The following is a 23768-nucleotide window of genomic DNA, read 5'->3' as shown; positions in this document are numbered from 1 at the left end:
GTTTATTCGATTTTATACCAAAAACATAATTATTTAGTTTGAGATCATATTATATGTTATACGAATTTTAAAGTCATATTGTCAAAAAGTCATTTAACTAAAATATATTATATATTTAAATAAAAACATAAAAAATAAAAAATGCTTCTATCATCTAATAAAATAATTAAATCTAGAATTAATATCAAAACTCTAAATTTTGAAAAAAAAACAGAAGCATGAAAGAAACTTTTTTCTATTCTTTCATATTTAGTGTTCATCAAATTAATATGTCTTCGATTGAATACAACTCTGTTTATTTAAAGATAAAAAAGTTGTAAAAAATTTCAACTAATTGTTGTCCATCAAATTTATAATTTTTACTTCAATTTAGTTAATGTTAAAATAAAACAAAAAGACTAAAAAATAAGAAGTCTCAGTTGCAGTTAATTGTTACTTAATTATAGTTCAAGTGATTTACAAATTAAAATTATAGTTCAACTCATATAACAAATAGATATTCATGCGTCGTTATAAATATATACATATTTACATATTTCAGTTTAATCGGTTTCAATGTGAAAAATTTAATAAGTTTATAATTTATAAATGTTCTTGAAAATTCATTGAAAGTTTTGAAATTAAAATATTTATGTAATCTTATATGGTATATAGTTTAATCTATATATTTTTTATTATTAAATAATAGTTTTCACTCATATGGTTTTAAAATCATGTGTATCTTTTTATAATAAAGATGTTAAACCCTTGATCATTAATTTTAACATAATAATTCTAATAGTTTTAGTCATTTATTTTCATTTTTCTAAATTCAAAATATAACATATACAACAAAATCTAAATGTTAATTTATAGCTAATTTAATTGTTTAATTTATTTTAATAATATAAAATTAAACAAAAATGATGGAGGAGATATAAATTGTTATCAAATCTTTATTATTAAAATTATTAGTTGTCATATATATATTAGTCATTTATGGTAATTTCGTAGGTTTTATTTAAAGAAAGAAAAAGAAATAGTAATTATATCTAACGGAACAATCATAAATGTTTCTATAGTAAATATCATATCATATCATCATATCATATCATAAAAGTTTTATTTATTTTCCTATTTTGATTTTATGATGAGGCTGAACACATGTCAGTTTAATACTTTTTGCATAAATATTTATGTATTTGTATGGTATATAGTCTAATTATATATATATTAATCTTAATATTTCTTAAATAAGATTTACTACTTATATGATTTTGTAATCATTTGTATCTTGTCGTAACAAAACTTTAAACCATGGTCACAAAAATTTCAATGTGAGATTTTTAATAGTTTTAATAATTTATAGTCATTTTTAAAAATTTAAAATATAACACATACAGAAAAATCTAAATTTTTGTTATTAATTTATTTTAAAAAATGATAAAGGATACTCTATTCTATTTTATCAAATTTTTATTATTCAAAATCATTAATTGTCATATATATACTTTAGATACATTAGAAATTCCGTAATTTTATTTAAGGAAATATTAAAGAGCATTAATAATTAATTTATTGTTAGTTTATAAAAAACCTATTATATATTTATATGGACCAACCTATTTCTCTAAGGATTCTAAGAAGCATATAGGGGATTACTCATTTGCTAGAAGAATATACTGTAGTAACTTTTTCATGTCATATATTTGGGGTTTACTAACTAGGTGTTTCTCTGGATCATACACAAAAGAGAATTTAGAATTATATTTAATGTTTTAGATTTATTATTTGTTTTACAATATATTAGTTAATTTTTTTATTTAATTAAAATGTAACTAAATAAAAGAAATATATATTGTTTTTAAAACATTTTTAAGAATTATTATGTATATATTTAAAATTATAGTTTAACTAATTTTGTCTATTTCAATTAGAATATATTAAATAATATTGCATTTTTCTTTTTTGAAAAAATTAAATCAAATTGCAAATAATTAAAAAATTGGTATAAATACTCTTTTGTAATAATCAAAAAGTAAAAGTAAATAGATTTTGAAAATTCGTACATATTAAAAGGAAAATGATTGTATAAGGATTAGAAATTTATAACTCAAAGTTGTATAAAATCTGAAGAGTTTTTCCATAGTTTCTAAATTATCAAAAATAGAATTAAATAATGTTTCAATTTTTCAATTATTTATTATTATTTTATTTTTATATTTGAATAGATTTAATTTAGTGATGATTATAAGATAATACCAAATTCTAAAAATTATCAAAAATGTAAACTTAAACATTAACGCAAATGTTTATGTCACAAGTAGCTTCAAGACATGTTATTCTTTTTACTAAGTATTTTGTATTTTTCTAGTGAATAGAAATATAGTGATAATACATAGAAAAACATAAAAATCACTTATCAAATAATGTCTAAGAGACTTTTAGCTGATATCAATTATTTCTTTACACTATTGGTACCAAGGTCCAATTAGACCTAAATTTATTAGCTTCTATATTGAGACTAATAATTAGATTATATTTAAAAATTTAACTAAAACACATTTGATTAACAATAATCTTAAACAAATTAATTAATAGTTGAACCCGATTAAAACATCTGACTTTAGTCCTTCATAAATAAGTTTGCAGATTATATTATTGGGATATTTAAAACAAAATAATTTGGTTAATTCGAAAAAAAAAGAAATTGTAGAAAATTGATCAAATTATAAATATAAGGATACAGTTAAAATACTAACAAATATGGTGTATTGAGTGTTCTTTGAGACAATTGATGTCAAGCTTTCCTGAGTTTTTTAAATATGTTAAAACTAAAATAATAATAAAATAAAAGTAAGAAACAGTTCTCAAAAGAAAACTATTTGAAGCTTTCAGACTACTTTAATATATTTTAATAAACTGTTTTAAAATAATAAAACATATATAACTAAAATATTAATGTTTTATTTACTTGAGAATTTTTTACAGTTTTGCATAGATAAGAACCAAAAGAAGGGTTAATTTACTTCCTTCTCTTACGGATTGCCAAATCCTAAGCTGAATTTCAAGTTCAAATTTTTGTCAATGGATCATTCTAAATCGTTATTACTTCTGAACCACAGCCCATTTTCTTAAAAAATATCCTAAATGAGTAAAATGTATGACCCATTTGATAAGTGGGTCTATCAAATACTGGTCTCTGGATGGGAAAAAATGGACTAGTTCTAATGTTGCAATCTGGACCAACCAACTGACCAAGTACTAAACCTTCAAACCAGACTTTGCAAGATTTTAACCTCTTATAAAGCTGATTTCATTTTTTTTTGTTAATTAGAACAGGATTATTGGCTAAAAGTCCTGTTCGAAAACGTAGCCGCATAGCTGCGTTGGACGAATTATCCGAAGAGGATCGCATAACCGTCACAAGAGAGCTAAACATAGGTTAAAGCGAATTATGTCTGCACCAAGCGTATTTTAACATTCGTTGATATGGAATTGATAAAACGTCTGGGATAAAAAAAAATTGGTTATATTATTTTGAGAAACAATCTGACCTAATAAAAACCGCATTACTAATAAAAATGTTAAAACCATTATCTATCTTTACCAAAAGTAAAATTGAGGATTTCTATTAACCCTAGTTCCAAATCCTCTCCTCAATCCAGTGAATCAAAAGCAAATCACTGTGAATCAGGATCGTCCATCAGTTGCAAATTCTTGTTATACCAGATTCAAGGTAATAAACTTTAAACCATTATTCGACAAAAAAAAACTTTAAATCATTCACTGTTTAGTTATCGAAGCTTTTTCCATAACTGTGGATTTATTCAGATTTGTATCTTAATTTTTTTGTTAAAGTTGTTAGACCGTCTTCAATGGTTCACTCTATTTTCTATTCTAAAATAGAATGACTCTATAATAGAGATAAAATTTGTTCCAATGGTATTCTATTTTAGAGTAGAAAATAGAGTGATGAACAAAAAAAAACAACTTACTCTATATTTGGAGTAAATTTATTTTTCACTCTAGAGTGAGAAATAGAGTACCATTAAAATATTTGTATTTAAACTCTATTTTAGAGTAAAAAATAGAGTGAGTTGGAAATGCTTAGCAAAGCATTTATAGTCTAGTAGAGAAGTTTTTTTTAGGTTTATGGAGTTTGACTTTGCCGATTGTTTTTTTTTTTTGAGAAAAAAACTTTGCCGATTGTTAAGTTAGTGAATTGTAGGTTTACTTGAATGGATGGGGTCACGTAATGATGTTTCTATTTTATTTGCTAGCTCGACTTTAGAAGTTTTAAATTTTGTCATGCGAAGCCATTTTTACTTGTTTTTGTCTCTTTCGGTTCAGATTTTCAGGTACCAAGTTCTAACTTCTTCTTTTCAAAAGAAAAAAAAAACTATAACTTCTAACACATCTAAGAAACAACTACAAGATCAAGATTATATATTTTGCTGATCATTGAAGAAGAACTGGATTAGAATATACAATCCTTAATACTTTTGTTTTTTCTCATGATCCAAACTATATATTTTGGTGAGTGGATTCTTTTGTTTTTCGTATTACATGTATGATTGAAGAAACAACAATTATGATATATACTCTAACTTGGTATTTAATGTATTTAGTATGATTAAAACTAAAAATTTACTAAAAGATACTCCATGCATATACTTCGAATTTATTCTAATTTTTAACAACTCACTAGGTCCGATGACCGCATGATAGCATCTATCGCGATTCCGAACAGAAACTAGAAACTGTGACAGTTCTTAAAAAAGAGAAATTTATATATTATTTAAAAAAAAACAAATGAAATGTCAGTGGACTGATATATGTCCTTGAAGATTCACAACTGATACTTAAAATTTATGGCTTCTGACTTCTGAGGTGAGAATTTTTCTATATTCATTCTCCTACTTTAATTAACTATTTTCAAAATGATGAAAACTCTCTCAATATACGGTCGATGGAGCTGCACTTATAAACTCAAGTTTGCACTGACTGACTAAATTTGCAGTTACATATATCTTTTTAAAATAGGTGAAGCATATCAAATCTAGTTAAAATGCTTCAGTAATCAAAGAAAATGCCAACATCGGAAGTCGTGAATGACAGAGTTCGAACCATTGCGCCACTGACTACCGACCACCACAACTCTTGGTTGCAAATTATCCGTCGACGTTAATTAACTAATTGAACAACAATTAATTAACCATTTAATTTAGCATTCTTCCAATTGGTTGATTTGAGATTTGTCTTTTCTTCTCATCTGATTTTCATTCTTTTTTCAATAACGTCTGACTTTTCAAAGCTGTCTCTGTTTCCCTTGTTTACTGTTACGTAGGGGTGGACAAAATATCCGTAAATTTTGATTTGATTCGTTATTCGTTTCGATTCAATCCGAAAAATCCGAATATCCGTAACTTAACAAATCGAAGCAAATACTAAAATTCAATATCCGTCAAAGACGAAGCAAATCACAAATACTAATATTTTTAGAAACGGATATCCGATCCGATCCGTTATATAAATATATATGTATACATGTTTATAAAATTATATAATATATATACTTTTATATCTCTATATGAGTTTTATAATATTTTTATTCACTAAATTAATTATTTAGTTATTAAAATTTTTGAAATATATGGTTTTTTTGAAAAATTATGATGAGATATTATTATTTTATTATATTTTCTTCTTTTTCTTTTATTTTTATTTGTTTTATTTATTTTTTATTATTTTTTTACGGATCGAATCGGATAACCAGAAAAAATTCGGATATTCGCGGATATCCGGTGCACCGGATATCCGAAGAGTTACGGATCGGATCGAATTGAAAAATCGAATATTCGTAGGGAACGGATCGGATCACGGATATCCTTAAAAATCCGGATATCCGCTCCGTGCCCACCCCTACTGTTACGTATCACATGATTATTCTAGTTTTGTATGTTTATAGACTTAGTAATGAAATGATTCATTTTAAGCTATAAGAATAATAATATAGTACGGTGCAATAATAAAATGGAAAAGGTATCAAGTACATTAAAATTTGGCCTTTGGTAATTAAATATATAAGACAAATCTTCAATGTATTTCTCTATTTATATCTCTAAAATAGAGACATATTCTTTTCAATGTATTTTCTATTTCTGTCTATAAAAAAATTTCTCAAAAGATACTATTTTATTTTTAAAAAATTACTTTTAGTTTATGAAAATTGAAAACTAACTGTATTTAATTTTAGTTTTTACAAGTTTTGTTTTATAAAATTATGGCTTTGTTTGAATTAAAGTTACCTTAACATATTAATAGGTAATAAAAGTGTGATTCTATTTTTATTACTGTATTTTCTTATAAAAATTTGAAAGTTATGGGATTATTTTGAAATAGAAAAACATGACCCTATAATTGAAGAATGTTATTTCTTCTTTTATAAATGGAGGAAAAGAACAACAATTTCTATTTAGATGAAAAATAAAGATGAATTACACTACTTTGCCTATATTATAGCATTTGTATATTAGTATAGCAATGTCTTGAAGATGCTATAAGAAATATATATTTTGCCATAAACATATAGTATTTTCAAAAGCAGAATATAACAATCAAAAAGAAAATATCTGAAATAAAGAAAACAAAAGAAACCACGGCCTCCAGAAAAGACTTCTGAAGAAATTAAAACCGAGTCAAGAAATAAAACCTATGGAAAAAGTGAACAAAAATACCGCGTAAATTATATGAGGACTCTTCTTAACGCTTAACTCATCATAATCTCCCACGTGTCCCACCAAAGCCCCCTAAAATCGTATTTTAACCGCCAAATGAAACAAACTACCCACACACTTTCCCATTAACTCCTCTCTTCCTCTGATCACAACACCAATAAAAAAATGGCTGATGAAGATCGTATGACGTTAGCACCGACGGAAATCTATGGCCGGAGCGATGAAGAACAACAGAACGGACCAAGAATCTGGCGTCCGAAGAAAGAGGAGCCTCCAGGGAACTGTATCGTCTACTCCTTAACAATCATCGTCATCGTCTTCGCAGTCTGTCTCATCCTCTCCTTAATCTTTCTCCGTATCTCAAAACCAGAGATCGAAACCGTATCTATATCCACAAGAGATCTCATATTCGGCAGCAACTCAACGAACCCTTACTTCAACGCCACGCTAGTGAGCGACATCTCGATTCGAAACTCGAACTTCGGGGCTTTCGAGTTTGGGGATAGCTCGTTGAGAATTGTTTACGCTGATCATGGAGTTGTGGGGGAGACCACGATTGGCGGGAGAAGAGTAGAAGCTCATAAGACGGTTAGAGTAACCGGGATTGAGGCTGAGATCGGTTCGTTTCGGTTATTGAATAGGAGGGGTTTGGATTCGGATTTGAGGTCTGGTTTTTTGGAGCTGACTAGCGTTGCTGAGATCAGAGGGAGGATTAAAGTGATGGGAAGGAGACAGTGGAAAGTTGGTGTGATGAGTTGTACCATGAGACTTAATTTAAACGGTCAGTTTATCCAAAATTTGTTATGTGATTAGTAGTAGTTATTGATCGGTTTTGTAATCCGGCTCAGAAGATTATTATTCTTTGTTGTTTTGTGTTTTTGCGATATTGTAATTCAGGGTAATCTTTGTATATGACGCGGAATATTTTTTGTTGACGAAATTCATAGGTGTTAACTATAAAGTTTAGCGCGTTAATAAAATGACAAATTATTTTCTCAACAACTTATACATTAATGGTAGACTTTCCCATTATTTAATACTAATGTCCCACATTTTGACTCATACATGCACATACAAATGGCATCACATCCTCTTAAGGTGATTAGTAGTTGTTAATCGGTTTTGTAATCCGGTTAAGAAGATTTCTTTGTTGTATTGTGCTTTTGCGAGACCGTAATTTCATGGTCTTTGTAAATGACAGGGGTATGTTTTTGTTTCCAAAATTCATAACTAAAAAATTTAGCGCGAAGACTCGTAGATGCACATATACATCACATTACATCTACGGATTAGCTAACACTGTACCGGTCCGAACGCCGGTTTAATATATTGGTCTGATGAGATGGATTTGATTTAGGATATTGCTAAATCAGGTTAACAAGCTTTGCAACTAGGCCGCGCAAAAAATAGGAATCAAACTGAAATATCCGAACCAAAATCGGACCAAAATCCTTAAATATCTGAATAGTTTCTAAATTTATATATCTGATATAACCGAATGGATATCCGAATATAAAAATATTAATATTTAGACATGTAACATAACTAACTATATTTTTATAGTTTTAAAATATATTAAAAGCATCTAAAAATATTTGAAAAATAAATTATTATAAAGTATCCAAATTATCCAAAATTATTCGGTTGTTTGGATCCAAAATATCCAAAGTAACCAAAAATATAAGAATTTTTACTAAACCATACTATTTTAACACAAACTAAACCATATTAATTATTCAATATTTTATCCAAAATATCCAATATTTAAACTGAATTATATGAATTAGCTGTAAGAAAACGAACCAAAACAAAGACGGAGTGAGAACCAGAAAAATTTCGGATATTTTTAGATTCTTAATTTTACTATGAACCAAATCGTATCCAAAACTATATGAACCGAATCCGAACCAAAAATAGTTTAGTAAATGAATCATCTAGTTTCCTATCTGAATTATTTGATATCCAGAATATCCGAACCGTACTGAACAGATACTTGAAATGCCCATACCTATTTACAACCTTCACATACCGGTCCATCCATGCATTCAGAAATGCGGATTGGTTCACTTTAGTTACGCAATTACCAGTTAAGCAATTACCGTTTACCATTTAGAAAAGCGGATTGGTTCAGTATGTTTGTTTGGTATGAAAGCAATATCATTGATTCATTGTTTTGGATTCTTTTTTGTCCAAAATTTCGATTCGGTTAATCTGTATTTTAATTCTGTTTTGAACCTCAGAAATTAGGACAAAGCTGAAATCGGTGGGCCGACTATAATACTTAATATTTGGTCTTGGGCTTACGCTTAGGCCATTTGACTTAATTTTGGCACATGAAAAATATATTTAAAAAATCCTTACATACTTGTCGTTTTCATAATACTGTATAAGTACAATACATCATTGATTTTTGGCTGTAAGCATTGAATGTTACAACTCGATGTAATAGTCGACATGCATTTTGTAACCCGTGTGCACACATGATCATTTTGTAACTGATAAATTTGAAATGAGAGTAAGAGCAATATTATTCTAAATTAGTTTATCTATTATTTGTGAATTATTTTATAGTAAGCTAAATTTTGTTTTTTATTCAATAGAACCTACTCTATATCTTACGGGAACTTGAAATTTATGGACCTTTTTTGTGTGCGAATTATGGATTCGTTTCTTCCTTCTACTTTTTGTCGTTGTTTCTTCCTCATATTTTTACCACTTGCGAACAAAAAGAAAAGAGAACATCACATTGACACAGGAAAAGGGAAAAGTAAATCTGTTTTTCACTGTTTTTGTCTCAACTTTCACCATCTCAGATATCAATAAAGCCTCGCATTTACTTCTCTTTCCGTCATTCCATATTTACTAATATACCATTCACACACTAAAAAGAAAGAAATGAAATAAATTTAAAATTAAGTGACATGTTTAGCGTAGTTACAAAAATGACATGTTTAGCATCTTTTGCCTTCTCTTTAACAAACTGCTTTTTGTCAAATATTTTAGACAACACCAACAATTTTTTATAATCCATATGACAATAGGGCATAACGATTAACAGCACATCAATCAATTTAATTGAATATAAACTATATAATATGTTTTATGTGTGTATCTATTTCAAGTTTTTTTTTTTGTGTAATATCTATTTCAAGTTATTAATCCCCACTCTCCCCCTCTCTCAAAAAATGATGATGAGAAATAGGAGGAACTAGGAAGAAGAAGTCTATTTTTTCTTCTTCTCCATAAGCTTCTTTTTTATGTTCCAAAGTTTCAATAGTCATCATCACTACATGACCAAACATAGCTGCTACCACTCTTACCAAAATACAAAGCTATAAACATACTAGTAGAGCTAGTATTTACAATAAACATAATTATCATGTGTTAATGCGAGAAAAAGATAACACGATTGTTTCATTTGTCGTAAGAGGAAGAATCACTTACCGATCTTGGTAACACCGATGGATCTTTATCTTAAAAAAATAAAAAAACAAAGTAACAATGATTAATAAAAAACTAAAGAAGAAATGTTTAGAGAAAATGTTAATGGAGATGAATGATACCTCGAGAGGAATTGAAAGATCTTTTGCAGTGTAAAATGGCGCTTTGAATGCTATCCTGCTGCTGCAGAAGCGAGTCGTCACGTCTCCTAGACTCAGACGGCATCGTAACCGTCGTCGCCGGCGGCGGAATCGCCGTCGTCGTCGAGGAAGAGGATCTGCTTTTACCGAGGTGCTTCCTCACCACCTTAAAACCCGCCGGAATGTTGATGTTTATGTTTCCCGGTTTATGAGCCTTCTTCACCGGAGACTCCTCTTTAGTCGCCGTCGGAGCGGAGGAGGAGTCCAAGCTTAACGGGCCTGAGTGCTTCGACTTGTCCCCGTAGCGACGCGAGACTCGGATGTAAAGAGGCTTTACTTTCTTGAGATACTTTTGCATCATCACGAAACGGTTATCCTCCGAAACGACAGGCTCGCTGTCGTTTTGCCTCTTAGTGGCGGGAGAATTAGAAGAGGACGAGGAGGAGTTTCTCGAGCTGTTATCTCGAGTGAAGAGAGAAACTATAGGCACTTCTTCCGCTTTTAAACTAACGGTAACGGTACTTTTCAGTTGAGATTCCGTCGGTGGTGGATCTCTAGATTTCGCCTGGAGCAACTTCGGTTTCTTCGCGCCGCCGAGCATGAACACGCGGAGCTTAGTAGCTGATTTCAAAATAGACGCCGATAGCTGAGCCGCCGGAGCTTTGACGGAGCACGTCTGCTCTGTTCCCGTTGACGGTGCTTCGGCCTCCTCCTCCTCCTCCACGATCTGTCCCTTTAAGTAAACGTCGCCGGAAGGAGAGACGATAAGGTCTTGATGATCTACTGCTCCGTCTTCTCCGCCGGAGCACGACGACGAGAGCGTGAACTTATACTCACAACCATCGGAATCTCCCTCTCCGGTTCTTCCTCCTCCTCCGACGTCGTCGGAATCTTCGGATACTTCGTCTCTCTCTTCACTTTCTTCTTCTTCTTCAAGCGGAACAGCGAACTTGAGATCGAAGAACGGTCCTTCGTCGTCTCCTGCGTCTTCTTCTTCCTCGGTTTCCGCGACGGAGGTGACAATGGTGGTGGCTTCGCCGGGGTAACGGCAAGAGGAGTCGGAGGGTTGAGGAGGGAGGAAGGTGAGGCCGGAGGAAACATTACCGCCACCACCAGCACCATTGTTCTTCCAGTAGTTGAGGAGACTGAAAGCTTCCATGGTAGGGAAAGCCAGAATCGTCAGCCCTTTCGAAACGCTGCGTTTTTGTAAGCTTTGTGAGGTTCTTTTTTTTTGTTTTCTCCTTTTACTTTCTTTCTGCTATAAAAGTTTGAGAAGAAAAGAAGGGTTTACGGTGGGAGCTTGGAAGAGAAGTGTGAAAGCTATAAATGCTAAAGTGGTAAATAATCACTAACATTAAATAGTTCATTATTTTATCCTTCTTTTTCTCTCAAACCATTAATTAAATTTATTCCTTTAAGATAATATTCGATATTTTCACTTTTAATTGCGTTGCTATTTGCCAAATTTGTGAAACAACTGTAACAAAAAACAATTTTATACACCCCAAAAAAATAGTTAAACACGGTGTAACAAAAAACAATTTTAACGTTCTAAGTTTTTACTGCCTAAAATAATACGATGAGTTACAACTTAATTGGCAAGTTTATGTTAACACTATGGTTATTTTATTTACAACATGTTTACATAACGTGATGCTAATTGCTCTTTAAGGTTTGGTGTGAACTTATGAATTTATTGTTTTAAAGTTGAGCATTAGAAATTTAGAATATAAGAAAACAAAGGCTTCTGATATCTTTTTCGGTTCTAAAATATTCATAATAAAACAACAAACGAATAAAAAGAAAAATAGCATGTTTTGTATTGTAAAATTCACTTTGTATTTTCACTCTTTTACAAAGAAGCAGAGCCAAAATAGATGATGAATAAGAGAAAAAACGTGGCCAGGATTTGCGTTGTTAAGCGTAGGGAGCAGGTCAGTCACGTGACTTTCAGACTGGGACAGTCAGACCAAAAGGTCAGATATCATTAAAGTATGTATTCGTACTCTTTTATTTTCTACTCCCTCTACACAGTACACATCCATAATAAAAAATACAGTAATAACTTCGTTTTTTTCACAGCTTCAAATAAAATAATTAGAGATAGTTACAAAAACAGACACTTTATGTGTTTGTTTCTGGCTCAAAGACACATTATGGAATTGAGACACATTGTTGAGACAGCTGTCCTTTTTTTACCAGAGATACACTTGACTAAGTAAAGAAACACTTTACTTTGTAAGTGGTATTTACTTTATTTGTAACTGCTCTGCAGCACAAAAAATTATTTTCTATAAAAAAATAATTCTTTTGCAGATCAAAACAGATTCTGTCAGATTTGTTCAAAATCTAACCAAATCAAAATCGAGAGATGGCACACAAGATTTGCATATCAAAAGAACAATTGTGGATTCAATCTAGGAACAAGATCGTTTCATCTACCGGAGACTTTGATCAAGAAAAAAAAACTTTACAATTAAAATATGAAACATAATCTCAGATCAAAACGAAAATCCACCGATCAAATTTGCAAAATCTTAGATTGAATTACCATATATGTATCCCAACCCTCACATTCCACTTTCATCGTAACTAACACAAGCTCCTCCTCTCGAGTAGCCATCTCCACCACCAATATATGTCCTCTCTTCTTTCACCTCTTTATCCACCACTTTCTCATCCATAGCCAACATTTCACCTCTGTATCCACCAACCCCTCATCCATAACCACCCTTTCACCTTTGTATCCACCAATTCCTCATTCATAGCCAGCACAACTTTTACCACGGTTTCCACCTTCATATCCCCTATCTTCATGTTTTCCACATCCACGGTAACCACTACCATTGTATCCACAAAATCACTTCTTTCACCTCTTTATCCACCACTTTTTCATCCATAATCACTCTTTTTCCTCGGTATCCACCACCTCCTCGTCCATAACCACCAAAACTTCCACTTTCGTATCCCCTATCCTCATGTTTTTCATCTCCACGGTATCCACCACTATTGTATCCACTCTCACGTCTTCCACCACCGCCTCTCCATAACCACTGCGGTATCCACCGCCATGACCTTCATAGCCATCGCTTTTTCCACTGGACTGAATCTCCATATCCAACACCAATGTATACATCCTCATGTCGACCACCACTGTCTCTTCCATTACCACATGCACTACTTCCATCGCAAATTTCTCTTGGAATCAACGGCGGCGGAACGGAACAGAGGCCGCAATTGATAGATCGGAGAGAAAGAAAACAGAAGTCTGTGAGAATGGCGAAGATTGTAAAGTGGGTTAGGGGTTGAAGAAAGATCTCTAATTTCTCAATCTGTAAACCGTCGGGGAGAAAAGGAAATTAAAATTTGTTTTTTGGAATCTGAAGCAAGAGAAAGTGGATTGTCTTTCAAAATAAGAACCAAAAATATTTAATTGGTTTGGAAAATCTCTTTTGATTTAACGAGAGACAGTTTACTCTGTCTGGTTTAATTAGAATTAAAACAATTATAAGCTTAGAGTTACACATTAACTAGTTTGGATATGTCTGAATTATGACTTTAGAGTTGAGTTTAGTTAGGAAAATTTCAGAAACCAACTTACGCTATGAATGAGGGTTATATTGGTCATTTCTCTAAGAGAAAGTGTGTGAAGTGATCAAAGTGTCTGTTTGTGTAATTGAGAACACGTAATGTGTCTGTAGGGGTAATATTTTCAAATAATTACTGCACGTTTATAGAGGAGCTAATGTAATTTGTGTTTTTGTATCAACGAACTTGCTGTAATTTTTTAACGATGACTGAGCTTGAAATCCTTTTGTCTTTTAAAATTGTCCTGTAATTTATTTTTGTCGAAAGCTAAAGCTCAAGCTCCATTTTTGTATGTAATCATCATTTTATACTATTTTCCCCGTATCAAAAATTTGGTACATGAAAAAATATTTCAGTCATTTGAGATTCTCATATACACTTTATATCAGTAAATTTTAAGTCACCATTTAATTCTTACCGTGGTATCTTTATACCATAACACTTTGTTTTTATCTGAACTGTCCGTCTTTATTCGCTTACACTACATATTCTCCAGCCAGTTTATTAGTTTTAAGTTTACGAGATTTGTGTTACATAATACGCATAGCTCTCTTTTTAATGTTATATCGACAAAAGCGATGGTATTGCGTAAAACTATTTTTAAACGAAACATATTCTGAAAGAATCTGGATAATGTTTTATATGATTTGTAAATATGCACCATATGTGTAAAGTTTGTAGTTCCAAGACGTATTATTAGCATAATCATTATTCGGCGAAAATTTTATACAATCAGATTTCATTAGATGTGGACCCAAAAGTTACCTTATCATCCTTCTTTAGTGGGCCTCAAGTTATCATATTAGTATGTAAATTCGTATGAGGTCATGTTCGTTTCGTGAACTCGATGAGAATTCCAGACACAGCATCTGAGCGCAGTAATTGGATGTAGCAATCAGATGTCGTTCGTTCGCGATTCTGTAAATTTGGGATCATATGTTTCGAAACTGTATCTAGATGCAGTTAGATTCGTTTTATATTCTGTATTTTTGTATCTTGATGAGTTTTATGTCAAATGACCAAAAAATCCTTATCTTTTCTTTTGGTCTAAACATATATATAACTACAATATCTAAAAATGAAACTAACTTGTAAAAAAATATGTTTAATTACAAATAAAATAGAGATAAATAAAAATGAACATTAGATTCAATTTTCATTTTTTATAAAAAATGAAATTAAATTTTCATGTTTTAACTTGTAATTTTTTTTGTTTAACTGCAAATAAAATAGACATAAATAAAAATAAATATCAAATTCAATATTTCATGATTTATAACATTATAATGTAACAATAACAAACACTAAACTCTATTTTCATGTTTTACAACAATGATAACATCAAACTCAAATGACTTTTACACAAAATATTTAACTAAGTCTCGGAAATTTGATTTTCGGGTTTTGGCCAGAAAAACTCGATTTTTGGGTTTCGGGGAAAAAACTCGGTTTTTGGGTTTTGGCCGGAAAACCCAGTTTTTCGGTTTTAGCGGGTAAACTCGGTTTTCCGGTTTTGACAGGAGAACTCGATTTTTTGGTTTTGGCAAGAAAAATCGATTTTTCGGTTTTGGCGAAAAAAACATTTTTTCGGTTTTGGCAAGAAAACTCGATTTTTCGACTTTTGGCGAGAAAACTCGGGTTTTTGGTTTTGGCGGAAAAACTCGGTTTTCGGGTTTGGACGGAAAAACTCGATTTTCGGGTTTTGGCGGGAAAACTCGGTTTTCGGGTTTTGGCAGAAAAACTCAGTTTTCGGGTTTGGCCAAAAAACTCGATTTTCAGATTTTGGCCGAAAAACTCGGTTTTCGGGTTGTCTGGGAAAATTCGCTTTTCGGATTTTGGCGGGAAAACTCGGTTTTTCGGGTTTGAACGGGAAAACTCGGTTTTCGGGTTTGGCCGAAAAAACTCGATTTTTTTAGTTTTGGCGGGAAAAATCGGTTTTTGGGTTTTGGAGGAAAAACTCAGTTTTCGGGTTTTGGCGGAAAAATTCGGTTTTCTGGTTTTGGCCGAAAAGTTCGGTTTTTCGGTTTTGGCGTGAAAACTTGATTTTTTTGTTTTGGCGGAAAAACTTAATTTTCTGATTTTGGCCAAAAAATTCGATTTTCTGGTTTTGGTCGAAAAATTCGGTTTTTCGATTTTGGCGGCAAAACTTTATTTTCCGGTTTTGTCTGGAAAACTCAGTTTTCGGATTTTAGAAATTAGGTAAAATTTTCTAATATTTAGGATAAATTAAGGGTATTATCGACTTTTTACACTTTTGGATGAATTTATAGTGTTTCTGGAAACGTTTAAAAATCTCATCTAGAAATCCTGAAATATCTGGATGAGTTATGAAAATATATCTGAATGCTGCGTCCAACTTAACCTCTATTTAGTATTAAACGAACATCAGTCCGCGTCTGCGTCTGGATGCCGCGTCCAGATCACGAAACGAACATGGTCTGAGTATAGTTACTTTTTTTCCTACTTCATTATTTCCAGTTCATTTATATTCATGGGATTAGTCCATTTTAATTAATAATTTAAATATATTTATTGTTTTTTTATTGTTTAAGAGACTTGTTTGTTTCTAGTTAAAGTGACAAAAAAAAAGAGACTTGTTTCTAATTGAAGTTTATTCAATGCTCCATTAAATAACTTTATATGGAGCTTGGTACGTTTTTCAACTAGTTAATGCGACGCACTCTTCGATTCAAAAAAAAAGTTTTTTTTTTCTATTCGCTTTATGAAATTCAAAAGGATAACGCACTTTCAAAAGCAAGTCAAAGAAGCTACTCTCTTGTGTTTTATAGGGCTTCCTGAAATTCAGCTTTAGTGGATTCCTCCAAGTATAAAGTAAAGTTTTTTCTATTGTGATTAATATGCATAGTAATTTTGCAGATTTATATGGAGTGTGTAGAGAACCGCGTAGAGAAACAAAATCGGATCAATAGATTGAAAAGTCTCATTCATGTACTAGAGGTATAATCAGGATATAAACAGACAAAATAAACAATTTTGTATAGTTTTTTGGAAGTAACACAGATTAGCATATGAAATAAATTCAATCGAAATTAAAGAATTAATGATTTTGGGTTGTAAGACATTGTTACAACTTACAAGGAACAAATCTCACTATGTTTAATGGTCTCTATGTTGCTAACTTAGAGAAATACACAAAATAAATAGAAAATTATGTACAATTTAGAATTATGTGCTAATAATATAAAGGGATATTTTAAAATAACTTACAGCTATTACAAAAGAAAAAAAAAATTAAACAGTTCAATTTTATATCAGAAATTTTTTCCATTCGAAACTAAAAATGTGGATATCCGTAATTTTACAAAGAAAAACAAATACTAGTGTGCAATATCCATAAGAAATAAAGCAATAAAAATACTAATATTTTATGAATGGATATATGATCCTTATTTGCATATTTACTTACATCTAAAGAATTATATATAAATATTATAAATACTATATTTTGTACAAGTTTAACAGTATATTTGTTTACTAAATTTATATATTAGGTATTAGAATTTTAAAAGTAATTTTTATAAAATATTATTTTTTATATTCTTTTGTTTTTTTATTTATTTTTTTAAATTATTACGAATCGAATCGGATATCCGCTAAAAATTTAAAAAATTTCGGATATTCAAGACACTAACTATCCAAATAGCTATTCAAATTAAATAGGAAAATAGATTATTCTGATGAAAATGCTCTAATGGTAAACCCAAATATCTAATTTGTATCTACCTACCCTATGATAAAGAATAGAATAGCAGTAGTATCCATTTTATTAAAACAGAAACATTGTGTTGGACATAACATTTATTTTATAAGTTTTTAAATTAAATACACCTTTCTACTTTATAGTTAAACTTACATTAAATTATTAAGATTCATCTTTAATATTACTATTTATGTTTCCAAACAACATACTTTTTATTTATACTATTATCCATGTTTCCAAACAACATTATACTTAGTTATTTTCTATCTACCATTTTGTTTTTAATTTTTTTGTAAAAACATCATAATTTCATAGATTACAAAACAATGTTGAAGCTGCATAAATTATTTGGATTGTACCGACTACCATCAACCAAGGAGAAAACATAGAATGAGCGTGAGGTAATAATTCCATATTGATTCGAACAATCCATATGCTTCCATTTTTAATAAGATTCCAGCGAGAAGCATACAGGTACTGTAATGTGCCTCGCCATGGGTGTCAGGTAACCAAGTATGTAAAGGTATAATCGGTGATTTGACGGCAAAAGCAATAAGAAATCTAATATAAAATAGTATTTCGAGTGTGACAGGATAGACTTGATTCGCTAATAGTTCTAAATTTAATGTTGGTTCGTTCGAACCATATAAACTTATACCTAAAACTCCTATTAATAGAAAAATAGAATTTCCTGCAGTATATAAAATAAATTTTGTAGCTGAATACAAACATTTCTTTCCACCCCACATGGATAAAAGGAGATAAACGGTTTTAAAATTTGGATTAAAAGGTGACAAATTATGAAATCATACATTTTTTGATCAAATTAGATTATATATCAGTCATTCATTGGTTCAATCGGTTAGTCTCGGGTTTTAGTGATTTTTTAAAATATAGATATTTTATATTAGATCACCGGATTGACCAGTATAATAATTGGTTCGGATCGAATTAAAAAGCACTGATTTAAATGTAAAATATTCTAAATACATAAACTCTTTTAAATTAACAAAATATTTGTTAAGTTATTCGTAAAATTTTTATTGTAAAATATTCCGCGTTTGTAAAACGCGGGACAAGATCTAGTGACATTTTATATGTGAAATCGTTACACCAATCTACAATAAACGTTTATAGTGGAAATGGCATTGATTCAAATTTTGACTCGCACCAAATTTGACAAAATCTTTTATTATTGGTCAAAGAAAAACGCTTCAATGCAGCTAGCTATTTCCGTCCACCTCAATGATTAAGCAAATTACCTATATCTAGTTAAATGATTATCTCAGATAATACCAGATTCATATACGACGAGGTGTATAACATATGCACTTTTTATCATGTTAATCACGAGAAGGATATTACTACCCTAGGAAAATCTGATTTTGTCGGGAAATTGTTTGGCATGCTAGATCAATAGTACGCCCTAGAGATGATTTGGCTAAGGGCTAGCTACATACTTTTCCTCCCTTAAATTCATGTGTTTTATGTTATAGGAGAAACCATATATGCTATTGTTCTGAAAATGTTTAATGGGTCCAAAAATGTATATTAAAATAATTTTTTTTTTAATATTAAAATAATTTCATGTATTAGTATTATATATTATGGTATAACTAGATGCGATTTTAAAAGTGAAATACTTTGTAGTAAACACATCAATTATAAGTTCTTTTAAAAGATTTTATTTTAATAGATTAGAAATGCATATTTAGTTAAAGATATTGTGAATAAGATTTAAAGTAAAATATAACACAATAGTTAAAGGTGACATTCAAAATAGGAATCTAGAAATTAGGATATGATTAGTGTAAGCACGGCGGTTACGTAAACGATTGCAGGCGTTTGTGGATGTGGATGACTGCAGTGTTTATAAGAAATTTGTACGTTTAGTATATCCGCAAATGCATACAACCACAAACGCAACTGTTGCAGTTACGCTAGTTAAACCCTAAATTTAAGAGGTTTAGAGCATTTTAAAATGGTCTATAGCATTTTATATGGTTGTTACAAAATGATAAAACCACTATTAACCATAAAAATTACGTTTACGGATGAAACTAATTAACAAAATTTTGACTTGGATTATTTTGTTTGTTTTTATTTGACTCCATTTCCCATTTCCAGAACAATTTAGTATACATATTTTATTTCAAAAAGAATCTAAAATTAATAGATAATATAATAATACATTCTCGTATACAAAAATGTCATTTTAAGATTTTAGTTTTAGTTTAGAAAGAAAGAATCTTAATATACTACTAGTTTCTCCACTATCAACGGCCAACGCTGCTTTTGTAGTTGGTAGTGGTTGTTGGCATTTTAATATAATAAAAAAACACTATAAATCTTTTAAAACAATATTGAACCTCTTAAAATCAAAAGCTGGTTCCAGTTGACATTTGCGGTTGTGAACGATTGCGAGAGGATAAAATATTTTTTTTAAAATAAATAAAATTAAAAAATAAACTAAAAATTGCAAAATGTATACATATTATATTTTACTTTATATTATAAAATTTTAAAATATTTCCTATATTTTTAAAAATTTAATATTATGATTTTATAAATATAAATTTTATATTTATTATAATATTATAATTTTGAATACTTTTATAATTATAGAAAATGTAAATAATATAAATTTATTGTTTAACAAATATTGCAACCGGTAGTTAACCAGTCATAAGAATATGCAAACCCACCAATTTTTAACCGTCGTACCAATCATACAAATCTTTAGAAAACATTTAAAACCGCAACAATTTATATCCATAAACTCCTCCAACCTTAACCTTTGCGGTTATATATGTCAGGCTCTCAATGTTATGTACTTTTTTATTTAAGTAGTCGTTTTTTACATCGTTAAACTTACGTGGTATATAATTTTGGCAGAGATTTGAAAGTTTATAAAAACTCATATATAGGTTCGGTTCATACAAAAAAAAGGTTCGGTTCATACATTAAAAATACTCATGTAGGGGTATCTGGGGTTTACCTTTGGGCCTTTAAAAAAATTTACAGGCCCGAATTAAACGGTTCACATATTGTTCTTTTGCCCTCTTTCTCGTATGTCGTCTCGTATCCAAGCTGGGAAAAAGGCCTATTTAAATCTAAGTTGTATTAGTTCTTTGACCTTTTTTTAGTTCAATATGAAATATAGATTAATTTAATTTTGATTGAATTATTAATATATTTTTTATATAAACTACTGGAATGAAAAGACACTACATAATAAAGTTCATATAGTATTTTTAATTTTTGTTTAGTTTATCATAGAAAACACATTACGAAATTCGAAAAGGAATATACATAATTCATAAAATTTATATTTTTTTTGTTGTCGTCTGTTAGATTAATAAATTTTTTTTAACAAAGATTACATCAAGCAAGCAAGACCAGCGTAGTAAACGATACTACCCGGGGCGAGAACCAAAAATGAAAATTAACACATAAACTAGAAGACACAGACAAACATATGACTACAAACACCTAGACCAAACTCAAACCCATTCATAGAAGAAACAAACCGGACTGTTAACTAATAGATAACCGTTGCTATAGACTGCGCCTCCACCTCATATGCGCTTGTATTCCAATGACCTCCTCTAACTCTAACTCCAACTTAAACTCACTATTGGACCTTCATAGGACTCACCACGCGCACTCTATGCGCCTCTACACCACGACAAGACCACCCGAGTCTTATTTAACACGAATCTTCTCTATTCATAAAATTCGCTCTGCTTTTTTTTACTCGCTCTGTTTTTTTTTTCTACACTATTCATAAAATTCATGTTGAAATAAACTTTTTTACCTTATACATTATTCCTTATCCATGTGGAGACATTTAAACGATTCGCTAACGGAGACATCTAGGACTGGAAACTAAAATTTAACGGTCGTTTGTCTACTTTTTCAAATTTATTATTTTAGAAAGCAAGCTACTGATTTGGAACGTGGACCGTACCTGCCCTGATAAATCAACGGCTTAGGTTGAGTTATAAAATAGACGATTGAGATTAAATCTGTATCAAACGCTCTTATTATTTAGAGGTGACTGAAGAGTCTTTTCATTTTCATCTCCGTTTCTCACTCATTCATTCACGTCTGAAACAGAGAGTTTTAGGGTTTTTTTTTGCGGAGGTTTCAAGGAAGTAAAGTAACGATGACGGAAGAGCACAAACACGAGGAATCAATCATGGAGAAGATCGCTGAGAAGATCCATGGTCACGATGACTCTTCTTCTTCAGATTCAGATGACGAGAAGAAAGAATCCTCTATCAAGACGAAGATCTACCGCCTCTTCGGTAGAGAAAAGCCTGTTCACAAGGTCTTCGGTGGCGGCAAACGTACGGATCTCTTCTACTGTTTCTTAAATCTGCTGTTTTTTTTTTTGCTGTTTGGTTTCTGTTTCCGCTTCGGTCTGAACTTTTAGGCACAGCATTGTTAGTTAGATTTCCTTGTCGGATCTGGAATCTAGCTGTCCGAATGTGAAGTATTGTTTATGCTTACTTAAGTTGACCGTTACTGTTGATTGGTTTTGTTGTTAGATATAGTGTATTAATTGAAGAATGATTTGATTTGTTTTTTTTAAAACTAATATCTTATATTATACACACATGAGAAGATCTGTTTATTTTTGTGGTTCACTGTTTTTGGATTTAGCTGCCGACATATTCCTATGGAGGAACAAGAAGGTATCAGGAGGAGTGTTGGGTGCTGCAACTCTCTCCTGGATCTTATTCGAGTTACTTCAATACAACCTCCTCACTCTCTTCGGCCACATCTCGATCCTCGCTCTCGCTGTGTTGTTCTTGTGGTCTAGTGCTACTACCTTCATTCACAAGTAAGTTGAATGTTTGAGACTGTATTGTTATGTTCAAAAGGATGATTGATTATTTTGCATTTCTTTTACAGGAAACCTCCTCATATCCCTGAAGTTCACATCCCCGAGGAAGTCGTTCTCCAGCTTGCTTCTGGACTAAGGATTGAGATCAATCGTGGTTTTTCTCTTCTTAGGAACATCGCATTAGGGAGAGATCTCAAGAAGTTCCTTATGGTAAAAACCTTTTTTTGTTCAACATTAGATTGTTGTTTTCTTGTTTTTTTAACATTGGTACGCTAATATTGTTTTCAGGTTGTTGCTGGCTTGTGGGTTTTGTCCAAAGTTGGTAGCTCATGCAACTTCTTGACCTTGATCTATATCGGTAATACGCCATACAGATCCGTTGTTGCATCTGATCCATTGAATTACTATGCTGTGTGTGTTTTCTTTTCTGTTATCTAATCCTCTCTTCTCTCTGCTTTCAGCAACTGTTCTTCTCTTCACCGTTCCCGTGCTTTACGAAAAGTATGATGATAAAGTAGATGGCTTTGCTGAAAAGGCAATGAAGGAGATCAAGAAGCAATACGCTGTGCTTGATGAGAAGGTGTTGAGTAAGGTCATGAGCAAAATCCCCAAAGGAGCCTTCAAGAAGAAGGATTAGAGAGTGTCTACGTTTCTCTCATCATCATCATCATCTGAGTCTTCCAGGTTGATATATAAATCTCGAAGCATTGTTTTTTCTTACTTGTAATGGAAGCTGTGTTGGTTAATAAACCCTTTTAGTCTCTCAAATATCTGCTTTGTGGGTTTTATTCGGGGGTTTAACCAAATTTTATACAACCATATTAAATTTGAGCTTATATCTTTGCGTCCTCTGTTATGGTAATAGATCTTTGAATTTGAGTAATCCATATTAGAGTTTGCGACGGCATAATGGAGTTCGTCCATCTAGTTTTTTTTTGGTTTGCAAAATTACTTTCTGAACTGATTGACATTATTAAAAAGCTTTTACGATTGTAAATATGCTCTTGTTTTGATCTTTTAATTATGCATTCAGATAAATAAAATCTGAAAGAAGAAACGTTAACCAATTTTTGAGTAAACTGGGAATCATTTTCACTAGTTAACGCACCAACCAAATTGAACTAGTTGTAGCAATTCAGTAGAATAGTCGTCAGTTTTTGATTCCTTTTACTTGTTTCGAATCTCTCAAGGACTTTACAAGGTTACACACGTAATTGTGAAATAACAAACTAAGTTCTACGTTGGAAATAACTTAGTTGAAAAATTAGATAAGAAGTGTCTAATATATAAAAAAATATGTAATTCTA

The 23768-nt window shown here is 30.9% G+C and overlaps 3 protein-coding genes across 3 annotated transcripts; 2 read left to right on the top strand and 1 right to left on the bottom strand.

Annotated features, from left to right (window-relative positions):
* Positions 1–6811: 6811 nt before the first annotated feature.
* LOC108826281 (late embryogenesis abundant protein At1g64065) lies at positions 6812–7721 on the top strand. The gene has a single exon (XM_018599667.2). The coding sequence runs from the start codon at positions 6885–6887 to the stop codon at positions 7530–7532; it is 648 nt and encodes a 215-aa protein (XP_018455169.1). The 5' UTR covers positions 6812–6884; the 3' UTR covers positions 7533–7721.
* A 1886-nt stretch (positions 7722–9607) lies between these two features.
* Positions 9608–11618, bottom strand: LOC108824191 (probable membrane-associated kinase regulator 2). The gene is made up of 2 exons (XM_018597564.2): positions 10283–11618; positions 9608–10192 (listed from the first exon to the last, which is right to left on the bottom strand). Exons 1-2 carry the CDS (start codon positions 11457–11459, stop codon positions 10134–10136), a joined length of 1236 nt encoding a protein of 411 aa, XP_018453066.1. The 5' UTR covers positions 11460–11618; the 3' UTR covers positions 9608–10133.
* A 10060-nt stretch (positions 11619–21678) lies between these two features.
* On the top strand, positions 21679–23309 carry LOC108823318 (reticulon-like protein B3). The gene is made up of 5 exons (XM_018596492.2): positions 21679–21961; positions 22278–22458; positions 22530–22671; positions 22750–22819; positions 22923–23309. Exons 1-5 carry the CDS (start codon positions 21778–21780, stop codon positions 23096–23098), a joined length of 753 nt encoding a protein of 250 aa, XP_018451994.1. The 5' UTR covers positions 21679–21777; the 3' UTR covers positions 23099–23309.
* The last annotated feature ends 459 nt before the right edge of the window (positions 23310–23768 follow it).

The sequence above is a fragment of the Raphanus sativus genome, chromosome 9 (genome assembly GCF_000801105.2).
Source record: "Raphanus sativus cultivar WK10039 chromosome 9, ASM80110v3, whole genome shotgun sequence".
NCBI classification, from domain to species: domain Eukaryota; kingdom Viridiplantae; phylum Streptophyta; class Magnoliopsida; order Brassicales; family Brassicaceae; genus Raphanus; species Raphanus sativus.
Note: the sequence above shows the minus strand (reverse complement) of the source record. Positions and strands in the feature narration are given on the sequence as shown.

Bases quoted from the DNA above. Each gene is read 5' to 3' on its own strand.
- LOC108826281 (XM_018599667.2), top strand. From the start codon at position 6,885: ATGGCTGATGAAGATCGTATGACGTTAGCACCGACGGAAATCTATGGC.
- LOC108824191 (XM_018597564.2), bottom strand. From the start codon at position 11,459: ATGGAAGCTTTCAGTCTCCTCAACTACTGGAAGAACAATGGTGCTGGT. The intron at 10,193-10,282 runs GTATCATTCATC...TATTTTTTTAAG, and splicing joins ATCTTTCAATTCCTCTCGAG to ATAAAGATCCATCGGTGTTA.
- LOC108823318 (XM_018596492.2), top strand. From the start codon at position 21,778: ATGACGGAAGAGCACAAACACGAGGAATCAATCATGGAGAAGATCGCT. The intron at 22,459-22,529 runs GTAAGTTGAATG...TTTCTTTTACAG, and splicing joins GCTACTACCTTCATTCACAA to GAAACCTCCTCATATCCCTG. The intron at 22,672-22,749 runs GTAAAAACCTTT...TATTGTTTTCAG, and splicing joins ATCTCAAGAAGTTCCTTATG to GTTGTTGCTGGCTTGTGGGT.